The following is a 12,138-nucleotide window of genomic DNA, read 5'->3' on the forward strand; positions in this document are numbered from 1 at the left end:
TAACATGAAGCCTCTAACAGCCCAAAATGGTATCACCTAGCAGGAGCAGAAAGAGAGGCCCAGATGTGAGAGAGAAAAGAAAGAACAAGAAACCGAAAAGAAAACATTTAGACAAAAACAAAAACAAACAAAAAAACTGTACTTTCTTTAACTTAGCTTGGAAAACTCTTATCAGAAAAAAATTCCCGTTTGTAATTGCAAGTCAGACACACATACACATATATCATCTCTTTTGTTAAGGTGACTGAATTGTCATTTGCTCTGGCATGCTATCAAGAACACAGAAAGCTTGTGGGTGAGGAGTGAAGCAGAACAAACCTAGACCTTCTCAACGGAATACCACATTTAAAGCCAAAGCTGCTTCTTCCCGTTAGCGACTGCAAACTTCAGAGCTAATCCTCACAAGGACTGACTAAATGTTTTGAAAGAACACACCTATCTTTACTGCTTATATCATCATTTTCCATCTCAGATCATCTTAGGCATAAACAGATGTAGTTTATGTGTGAAGTCATTGGCTTTTCCAAAAAGTTCTATGATATTAAGATTCCAAACACCAAAGAGTGGTTCTTCACCCAAGGATCACGTTGCAACTCTTTCATGGTGTGGTTATTGCTCTGAAAGGTTTTTAATATATATAAACAAATCTATCAATCTACTCTCTTAGGACATTTGGCTTTGTCATGCTGGGACGAGCATTTACTTTCCAAAGTTAATAGAGAAACTTTTCACATATTTTCTCAATATTTTTTGCTATGTTTTTAGGTTTAATTTCATAATTAACTGGGATTTATTTTGGTGTATGGTGAGAAAAAGGAATCTAACTTTTTAAAGTGAATGGCCAATTGTTCTAAACACTAAACAAACCACTCTTTACCGCTATTTTGAAATGTCTCCTCTAACAAACATACACACACACGTAAACACTGGGACTGCTTACATCATCAATGTGTTTCAATGATCTACTTGTCTGTTCCTATAACAATATCATGCTATTTAAGTATTCTCGCTTTAAAGTACCTTTTGCTATCATTATTGTCTTTTAAAATAAATCATTCTTGTGCCCCACTTGACTCTTCAGAATCAACTTGTCCAATTTCTCCTCACCTCTCAACATACCCGCCATCACACCACACACACACACACACACAAATAAATACTATTGTGATTCTGATTAACTATCACAGACCTATTGATTTAATGGGTAAAAAATGAAGGCTGTGAATTTCCTACAACCTGTACTTACGAGTGTGTAATGTTCTCAAGGTTGTTTACTGATTTTCCTCTGAGGTCTGATTATTCATCCATTTTTGTAATGACGGAATATTTGAAAATAACATTTTGTTTGTTTATTAGGTTCAGAGTTGTCTGGTTATGAATGTGTCAAGAAAAATTAAATTATGTAATGCTATTATTAGTGTTAATTATTTTACTCAATTTCTTCATATTCCTACTGTATCTGTCTATCTAACATGCCAAATTCTGGAAAAATATGTATTAGCATCACCCACCATGGGTATGGTTTTGCTAAATTTTCATTTTACTCACAAAGGTTTGGGAATGACATGTGTTTGTGCTGTGCTGTTTAATCTATAAAAGATCCTGACTGTTGGAATTTCTACTGGATGATATCAGGTGTCAATATAAAACACCCTCTCTTTTTTCCCCATGCAATGCACCCACACAAAAAAGAAGATAAGTTCAGAGACTGATATGGCAATCCTTCCTTTCATTATGTTAGTACCACCTGTTAGTACTCAACTTGTTCCTTTATTTTCAGCCTGTATTAGGATTTATCTTTTAAACACCTATTTTTTGCTTTTTAATCTAAGCTGTGAAAGCTTACTTCGGTTGGGAGAATTAGCCCCTTAAAATACACTATAATAACTGATAATAAATAACTTATTAAATTTAAGTTATTATGACAATATATTTAGTCTAATTGCTGATATTTTATTTTTCGTGTTTATGATACATTTTTATTGTACTTTTAGCCCTCCCTATTTTTTCTATGCCTGAATTGTTCTCTTTTTTCATTTTTCATTTTTGTAGCCTCTTATAGCACTTCACAACTCATGAAGTCTATATATATATATAGATAGATAGATAGATAGATAGATAGTTCAACTACTAAGTTCACCAATTTTACTCCCTCTTAATATACAGGTCTTTAATGTCTCCTTTTTATCCCTGTCTGATTAAAAATAATCACAAAATATTCTTCATTTGGGGTAGTAGCAATAAGTCACTCACCAATTTTGCTCCCTCTTAATATGCAGGTGAATAGGAAAGTCTTTAATGTCTCTTTTTTATCCCTGTCTGATCAAAAATAATCACAAAATATTCTCCATTTGGGGTAGTAGCGATAAGTCACTTAAGGTAAGACCACTTTGGGATTTAATAAATCTTTGTATATTAGGATCTATTATGAGCCAAGAAAAGAGAGGACACATAACTTCATAATTAATTAGTAAGAAGTTAGTTCAATTTATCTTTCCAACATCTCTGCATCCTGCAAAAGACAAAGCTCTTACCGTTTCTTTTGGAATCTGCATCTGGCTTGGCTCTGCATTCTAGAAGAATTGAAGAAAAACATAAATACAGACTGACCAAAGCCATCTTCAACACACAGGGACACAAAGCTTTACTCTCAAGGAAAAATTGTTTGTTCTTAAAATCTACAAAATATATAGAGGGTGATTATAGTAATGGCTGATATATTACTCTGTCTTGCAAACTTTCACTGATGTGGTTATATTATCTTATGTGTGTGGGCGGGGTTGTTTAAAATTAAAAATTGTTCTAGATGTAAATTTTTACTTGCTCATTCACGGTATATCATGAATTTATTATTTGGAGGCAAACAAATCTCACGAAACTGCTTTTCTATTCCTGGCACTGTTTCTAATTTTGTTTTCTAATTTTCCCAACTAAGTCTAAATTATAAGGTATATTGTAATTTGATAGCTAGACCAGAGAATAACAGTCTGAACCACGAGCATCATACTTTACAATATTACACAGGTTATAAATGTGATTTTTTTTTCATGTATTATAGAGTTGTTTTAATTAACAGATACAAGGTTGACTTATAAAAAAAAAAAAGGGCACCTATTGATAAAAGTATTTTGTTTTAGACACAGAATTTAAACACAGACACCCCAAACAGAGGAAAAGAGCTCTGTTAATTGGATTGAAAGATCATTTTCAATGCACTCCTTTAAGTTTTCAGAATTTTCTTTCTTTTAAACCTTGAATAGCAGCTGCAACGTGAATAAACTGACGGCCTACTGGCTCACTCCTTAATGAAAAGCTCACAAGCAATAAATTAAATAACCAAGAGAAAAAAAAAAAAAAGGAGGCAGCAGAAGGGGAAAACAGAAGCCTGGAAGATCAAAATTGGACCAGAAGAACTTGAATAACCTTAAGCTGGTCTGTGCTGGCACTAACTCGGGAACGGCTGTAAGAGCAGTGTTTAAGCTTTGGCAACCTAATAATGCCAACTATCACCCAGGCTCAGATACACTGAGGAAGAACTAAAGCTTTATCGCATCTAAAGCTTCGTGTTTTTTTAAAATTTTTTTTTTAACTGCTCATTTACAATTTAATAGAGACAACTCCAGATTTAGGATCAGGTGGCATTTAAAGCACAGAATTGGATAACAGTGGGGGGAAAATGGAAAACCAAATTTAAATTGAGAAATAATGCATTAAACATTTCTAAACAGAAATAAAGAAGTTTTCATCATTTCTCAAAATCTACTTAAAACACAAGTGTTCAGTTTTCAGCCCTATCACAATCTGAAATTTCCATGAAATCATAGTAAATTGTCAGCGTGTGTGTAACCAAGAGATGGGGTATTCCCAAGACTAAAATCTGTTTTATAATAAAAGGAAATTTTTATTAACCATGACACATCCATACTTGAAGGATTAGCCTAAGAGAATTAGGGCAATCGGACAAATTTGGGAACTGCGTCCCTAAAACGTACTGCGTCCCTAAAACCACTCTAGTATATACGGATTCATTATTGTTTAGATAAAGCTAAAAGCTATCTGAAAGACAGGTCAAATGTCCTAAAATGACCCAACTAGAATCTGTTTTGAAATATTTAAAATACCACTTGTACTTGAAGTAAAACAAGTTTCCTACCACACCAAAACAAAAGATAAAGGTGATTCCTCCAATTATATTATTTCTACACATAAATGAAACCTACCACTTTTTGCAGAAAAACATTAAGAACTGTGTCAATTTAATATACAGATTTCGTTCACACAAATACTATGTAAATACCCCTATCTAATATTTAGATGCACTGACATATGTATAAAAAGTGAAATAAATAGTTTGCAAACAAATGCCTTTTCATTTCATTTATGTCATTCTAAATAATGTCTATGTTGGGAATTAATGGCCCTGGGGCTTATTGCAACTCGGGTCTTTTTACTTTCAATAAGAGTATTTAATTAAGGTCCTCTTTTTCGTACAACAGTAAGCAAGCATCTTTATTTGGCTTAGCTACACGTACCATGAAAACTTGAAATATGAAAATTTGTCATATGTAGTGGAGAAGATGGCAAGCTTTCAACAACAGCCTCTGAAGTGACAGTTATGGAATAATCGACATCTCTGTATTCAATCAGTCCCTCTAAAAGCGTTCAGTAATAAACATTTGCTGTCCTAGAAAATATCCCTGCAATCTGATTTTCAAATACTCTTGCACTCAACATTGTGGATATCTGTTTCCAAAACAGAAGAAATATGAGGAAGGAATGCTTGTATTATGCTAAGGCTGAAAGATATATAAAATATAGACACTGCTTGGAAAATCTCTTAATAAACACTGGCCAGCAGGTCGCTAGCCCAGATCCCTGCCTCATGTGCATCAGAAACCTTTCATCTGCTCTGAATTTACACACCAGTTCCCTTGGGTGGAAGGCATCTTCTTGGCGAAAGACCAGAAGGCTCACGGTCCCTTCCATCTTGGTGCTTCTCAACAGCGAAACAACTTCCTCCTGGGATTTGCCTGCTAGATCAACTCCATTTACCTAAAACAGACAAAAAGTTTTCAGCTGTGATACTGGGCAAACAGATAACAAGAGACGACACACACATTCTAGAACTGATCATGTCTGCCGTGGAACATGGTTCACTGCGTGGTACATTCTGCCCTGATCTGATAACCAGCAGGCTGCTGGGGCTAATAAAGAAATGCAGACCAGTTACCTAGAGGTGAGGCAGGAAGCAGTCAACCCTTCAGGTCTTATCAATAAACCAAAAGCACAGCCACTAGTGCATTAACAAGTAACCAGAGATACAAATATATCTACAACGCCAAGTTAACACAAAACTTCCTGGCTTTGAACTGGGATATCTTGATGCCCTTGTGCATCACAGATTTCCTTACACCAAAATAAAAAGATGCCACCCTTGCAGAAGATAGTAAAAACACACTAAAAATATTTTGGTAAAAACATTTTAGCTTTCACTGAAATTTTACAGAAAATTAGGATGATAACTTTTTAATCCCTAAAAAGCAAACACTGAAGAAGAATCTCTACTAAATAATATTTTTGGAGGGCTTGCAGTATTTCACTTCAAGATTTTTCAATGTTTTAAGAAAAAAAAATTTACCAGGGGGGAAAAACAAAAGAGAGAGATTTGAAAATACCACTTCCTGGGGAATCTCATCATTTTTTGTAGAAAGTAGAATATGACCAGCAAGCACTACGTATTTAACAGGAATGAGAGTGGAAATCTCTTTTTCAAAGTATTCTATATTACTCTCTTTAGACAGAAATAGCATTTGTCTAAGGCAATTAAATATATCATTTAAATTGTAATATCAAAATTCCTGTAGTTTTAATGTTCTGGAACCTTTCCCCCACTGAAAACCTTCTTATATAGCTCAATGCATTACTATCAAGGGATTGTAGGAAATAGGTCAGTAATAATAGGTTCAAAGAAAGCAGAACTTTTCCAGATAATTTTTAAAAATTAGTCACTTGATACTTGATTTAAATATAGGCTTGCAAATATCCAGATACTCAGAAAACCTTTTTGCTCACAGAACTGCTGATATTGTAGAAATACAACCAAGGATACTAGAGAGGTAGGTTTAAAATACGCCTGAGAGCTACAGAAGATAAAGCCTAATCCTGAAGAGATACAGATCGCAGACCCTTCCATTCCTCAAAAGAAAAGCAAAAGCCTCTGTGATGTGTCACAAGTAAAGTAATTACATGATGAAAGGGAGACACAAAAATAAAGCGGATTACCTTTAGCAAGGAAGAAGGGCAGGGGCCCTGCAGGGAGAGAGGGCTAGGGAGGGGACAGGCTTTTTTATGATTTAGAGGCAAAAATAAGCTGATACACTTCCTAAATGAAACAAGCTACAATTACAAACGGGGACTAACAGTACCCCACTTACAGCCCGAGGACAAGAGGCCCTTTCTGGAAACAATACCCTAAACACAATTTGTACTTAAACCTTCCCTTTTACTGGGCCTCTATCGCTCTCCCTTTAAAACATGGTGTCATGCAAACAAGACAAAGAGGAAAGAGGAAGATTGAAGGAATCTAGGCCCAAAATGTAGACACAGGAAAAAATCTGGAAGCTATTCCTTTGCTCCGTTACTTTTCAGTTAAGAAAAAAGGATAATGTCATAAAAATTTACTTTAACATTAGTGCTTGGTTCTTTTTCTTAATTTAAGTATAGTTGATTTACAATGTTGTATAAATTTCTGCTGTACAGCCAAATGATTCAGTCATACATACACATACATTCTTTGTTTAAATATTCTTTTCCATTATGGTTTACCATGGGATACTGAATATAGTTCTCTGTGCTGTACAGGAGGACCTTGTTGTTTATCCATTCAATATATTTAACACTAGTACTTAAATGCTAGTTAATAATTATGAAACACAGTGCCTGCCGCTAAAAATACAGACTATGTTTTCTAAAGAAAACACTAGAAAAACCACTAACAAAGTATCCTCTTTCTCCATCTTTCCCCCCTTTATTTCTACATGCACAACATTCACACAAACTTCATACATAAGAAATTATGTATCTTTATGTATGTCAAAGATAGCTTCAAAGACCAATGAACCAAATGAAACCCATGAGGTACAGAAAGGAAATTTTGAAAGACTATTTCTTTTTTTTCCTGACATTTGATTTTTATGTCTCAATTCATTCTCCACGCTGACATTTCCAAACTTCCTTGTTCTTCTCATCAAGACACACTGTTTTCATTTACTTCATTTGTCTCTGCTCTGATTCCAGAGGAGATAACATTTCTATACTGCCAGACATAAATTTAAAGTCATCCAGAAATATAACCTAACAGACACTGTACTTACATAATGACAAATGTTATGTTATCTCATAAACCAAATGTCCAAGTAACTAAAAATTTATGAGTAAACTAAATGAAAAGACATTTCGCATCAAATAACACGGAGAAATGTAAAAGTGAAGCGGAAATACAATGTTTTAGGATGCATACTTCTGCTAAATTATATAATTTAATTTCATATTTTATGAAAATGTTCAAACGACTCTGACCCTTGAAAATGGAACTTTTCAAGAATCATGGAACATCTGAAGCCACTCACCTCTATGAGTCTATCTCCCGCCTTCAGTCGGCCATCTTGGATGGCAGCCCCTCGTGGGAGGATGTTTTTCACATAAATTGGAGCTGAGCCGCCTATTGTCACATCCCGGGAAGTGATGCTGAATCCCAAACCTTCTGTACCTGAATATATAACAGAAAAAAAAAAGAGGTAAACAAAATGAGATATCTTGAATTTCACAAGTATATCATACATGAAGGATCTGTTATTATTCTCTACCTCAACTTGACATTTTGTAACTTTCACACGGACCTACCCATTTAATACTTTAAAAGTTGTAAGATTTTTCAACACAGACTAAATGATGGAAGGTTTAAATGGTATATATATCAAAATTCATTAGTCTAAGAAAAAACGGGAACCTAGTCAGACAGATGAAAATAATATACAAATATGCCTGTTGAATGTTTTTAAATTTGTCTAAATATTTGATTATGAAAATAAAGAATTTCTCTATGCAAAAAACCCCCCAGAAAACCTGTTAAAACTCATAGTATCTCAAGTATCAAGTACGACTGTGCAATAACGGTATCCGGATTTGAAGGGTAAGCAGTGAAGACAAGGAAGAGAACAAGTCCAGGGAGATGGAAAAGAAACAATGAAATGAGAAATGTTTCTAGACACAGATAAAAGAACCTCCCCAAACTGACAGGATGAACCATATTATCTTCGCCTAGTTCTCTTCTAGTTCACCTAAATCCTACCGTTTATATTTCTCAAAAAAAAAAAAAAAAAAAAAGGCAAATGACCCATCTGAGCTCATAGCTACCAAATCTGGGGATCAACATATGATGTTTAAAGGTACTGAGTACTGAGTACTGAGTGTACTGAGGCGTTTACACTTGACTGTGCTAGTGTATAATTTCAATTCCAGGCTCTTTGGCAGCTTTCTCGACAGGCACCCTTACAAGCTCAATACAGTGAAAAGGGTTATGTCACTGAAACCAACATGCAGTGAGCCAGAAAGAGCCAAGAAAAAATGTGAAGATAATGATAAATTTCTAATGAATCAACAGAATTTTTATAAGGCTTCCAATAATGATTCATTGCTACCAGAGCTTTTAAAAACTATATTAGGTTCCATTCCAGTTAAAATGATCTGAGGACAAATACTTGCTCAATAAAGGAAGAATAAAGAGATATGTGAAGGTGAAAAATCTACAGAACTCATTAATTTGATGCAGCACTCGCTAAAAAACTGTAAGTCAGGGTATGAATCTCTAAGTGAACAAATATGGGCAAATAAACATGAATAAAAATGTGGGTTAAAGAAGAAACAAAGTAGAAATGATGAAAACACAGTACATGTAACAAAAACCTACTGTAAATATTCTCAAATTCAAACAAAACATTCATTTACTTCAAGTCTGAAATCACTTTAATGTGCCTGGGCTGTTAATTTCTTAAGTCTTCTGTGAAGACTTGAACGGCATATTGTCTATATGAAATTCTCCTAATTATTCTGCTGGGACTTTTCCATATGTTTCTGTGCTTTCGTGAAACTCTAATGACTTGCAATAACATTTATTAAGGAAGAATTCTAAATTATTCTCCTTTCGCAATATTAATTTCTATGAACTACAAAGACTGATTGTTTTATGAAACAAAACACTATTAAAATATCAGCAATAACCCCTAAATCTGTACGCCAAAAGTTCAGGCAATGACCTTTCAAAGAAAGATAAATAGATATCAATTTTCATTTAGCAAAGCCAAGAAAACATTTTGCACTGACTGAAATAGATCACTGACCTTCTCCTCTGACTTTATTAAAAAGCTAATTTCTACCAAAGAGCAGGGTATTTGAGAAGGCCAAAATGACAATAAATATTAAGAAATCATAATTACGGAAGCAGGTACATAGGGGCTCTTCTATTTCGACATGTTATGTGACATAGTTCCAAAATTATGCCAAAGAATCATTATGACAAAGGCTTTCTTAGTCCTTAGCTTTGACCTCAGTTTATGAAGAGCTTCTGTCATTCAAATCGTGTCAGTTCACTTTGAATTGAATTTAAAGTTTAACACTGACAAACCCTACATTTTTGATGTACTTCATTAAAAAACGTTAAATGTAACCATAATAACTGGTAAAAACATTGCCTGTTAACTACAATGAAAACTTGTTCAACCTCATACAATCATTAAAACATCTCTATTTAGTACTAATCACAGACAATGAGAAGTCTTTGTCACTTTTATTTATAGTGAACATTATTTTTTTATATTTGTAAGTACTGGCAGAATGCACAGGCAGTTTCCACCTTTTGCCATACATTCTCATAGTTAATAAATTAAAATCAGGCCAGATCTATGACGCTCTGTATCAGTTATATAACTCAAGGTCAGAAAAATGTTTAAAAGAAAACTATTATTTCTATTTTTATGTTGATTGAGCATAATCTTTCTAAATTAACTTCTGTAACATGTAATCATATATTTTTAAATGCTACCAAAATAAAACTATTGATTTCTGTATTCAAAAGAGTGATTCTTTTAATGGCAAATAAAATTTCACTTCATTTAAAAAGTTCGTATTATATCATAAGGAGTTAACATATAGTAATTGTATGGAAAACTGTAATTAAACAATGAATATGCCTATATCAGAGTAAAAAGGCAAAGATACTTATGAACTAAAATCTTTATGACAATGGAAAATAGTCTTCCTTTTTGAAAGATCCCAAGCAGAATTTTATGTTTTATACAACTCTCTTTGTGTTTCTTGATATCCTTTTGCTTAAAAACCACGTCCTTTCATTTGAGTGTAGAAAAAGGAAGAAAGAGAATCTGATATTCCTCTCACTTATGCATTAACAGGGCTAAAAGGGGTTTAAGCTGATGTGATTCTGTATCTGTAAGGGCTTTCAAAAGTGGAGTGAGGTTGTCAATTCCTGATCGGTCAACCAAGCATTTGGAGCTTAAAAAGCCAGTAACCAGAAAGAAGGCATTTGTGGTTCACATAAAGTTCAATGAAAGAGTATGATTTAGAAAGGAAATAGGAATCTCAGAGTTTACAGAGTTGTAAACTCTACCCCGAATGGAAAGAAGAACGGTCTCAATGTCAGGACACGGAAAAGGTTCCAGTAAGAATCTGCTGCTGGTGGCCACATGACTTGAGGAAATCGCTCAGCCTCTCTGGTTCATTTCCAACTAACTGTAGGAGTTGGTTGAGCTCATAAAAGGAGAAATATTCTTTATAATGACACCAGTTTGAAGGACATGATTTAAAAATATATAAAAATGCTCAGCTAAAAGAGATGATTAATAGCAAAAGTATATCTCAGTGCCTGGAGGGGACGGTGACTGGGAATGAGAAAGCCAAACCTAGGAGCCTGATCTGAGTCATCAGGGAGGCCAGCACAGAACTGAACGCCTCCTGTACACAAGGATGCACTGTCTGAGGGCGGGGGATCCTTAAATAAACACACTGATGTAAGGCACAGGTAGTAAAGTACTAGCAAGGCCCATTCCGATTCCCCTTGTCACCTTGAGGAAGGGAAGAATGCGATATTCTGGAAGAGCAGGAGACAAGGGGCCAGTGGCCTTGCTTCTCAGCATTCACCGGGAACCACCAACAGCTTCAAAGGAGTCAATCCCTTCCCACTACCAAAGGACGGGCTGAACTGGAGGAAGGACTTCTAACGTCCTCTAGGGGGGCTGTATGTGGACATCAAGTGGGGCACTCAAAACAGTCAGAGCCTCCCTGTTGCTTTGGGTTTGATGGTAACATCCTGAAACCCATTTCCTTCGTTGCCAAAAATTTTACGGCAGTCGTAGCTGCTACTTTTTTCATAGAAACATAACGTTTAAGGCCTATCCTCTGATCTTCTACGTGTTAATTTTTATACAGCAAAGTGAATCTGAAGAGCATAAAGAAATACACAACTGTAAATGCTTTTTTAAAAAGATGTATCAGTTCTTAATAATGAGGTAAGACTCAGGACGCTTTGGGTTAGTTGGTTGATTTTGAAACTAAATTCTGTGAAAAACAGGAAGACAGGTCATACCTTTCTTAAGCTGGATGTTAAGCTTCTTGCCTACTTTTTTGGTGTTGTAACTACTGCTGGGACTGAACACGTGGTGTACGGCTGGGCCTGGAGCGGCGGGCGGCTTTCCCGAGGGCTGTGCGCTCTGAGGTAGGAGTCGGGGGTGAGAGTCCGCGTGCTCGGGCAGGGGGTTCGGCCGGGGCGCCCTCGACAGAGCCTGCAGCCCTGCGCTGTTCACACTCCTGTGATCCACATGCTGGCTGTCGGGGCTGAAGCGGCTCGAATAGTAATTGTTCCTCTCGCTTTGGGACAGTTGTTCGTACTGCTCTTTATTGGCTGCGGGAACCACATGGAACCAAATGATGGAGGTCCGCATGGCTTGGCGAAACATATGTTGTGCTCTGGGTTTGAGAGAGAATGGAAACTTAGCAAATGAAGACTGGCAGACTCGAAGATGTTACGAGCTTAGTTAAGTATACTCATTAAGCAACAAGGACGGACAG

At 35.6% G+C, this 12,138-nt stretch overlaps 1 protein-coding gene across 21 annotated transcripts in view; it reads right to left on the reverse strand.

Annotated features, from left to right (window-relative positions):
- Nucleotides 1–12,138, reverse strand: part of PARD3 (par-3 family cell polarity regulator) — a 639,757-nt gene that overhangs the window by 265,609 nt on the left and 362,010 nt on the right. For 13 of the 21 annotated variants that reach the window (XM_060293163.2, XM_030837074.3, XM_030837073.3 and 10 more), the window contains 4 exons: nucleotides 11,657–12,036; nucleotides 7,629–7,768; nucleotides 4,924–5,052; nucleotides 2,535–2,573 (listed from right to left, as the gene is read on the reverse strand). In XM_060293163.2, the coding sequence (XP_060149146.1) occupies nucleotides 2,535–2,573; nucleotides 4,924–5,052; nucleotides 7,629–7,768; nucleotides 11,657–12,036 (688 nt within the window). The remainder of the gene's footprint in view (nucleotides 1–2,534; nucleotides 2,574–4,923; nucleotides 5,053–7,628; nucleotides 7,769–11,656; nucleotides 12,037–12,138) is intronic. The other 8 variants (XM_060293165.2, XM_060293169.2, XM_030837075.3 and 5 more) reach the window with 1 other exon arrangement.

The sequence above is a fragment of the Globicephala melas genome, chromosome 2, assembly GCF_963455315.2.
Source record: "Globicephala melas chromosome 2, mGloMel1.2, whole genome shotgun sequence".
Classification (NCBI taxonomy): Eukaryota; Metazoa; Chordata; class Mammalia; order Artiodactyla; family Delphinidae; genus Globicephala; species Globicephala melas.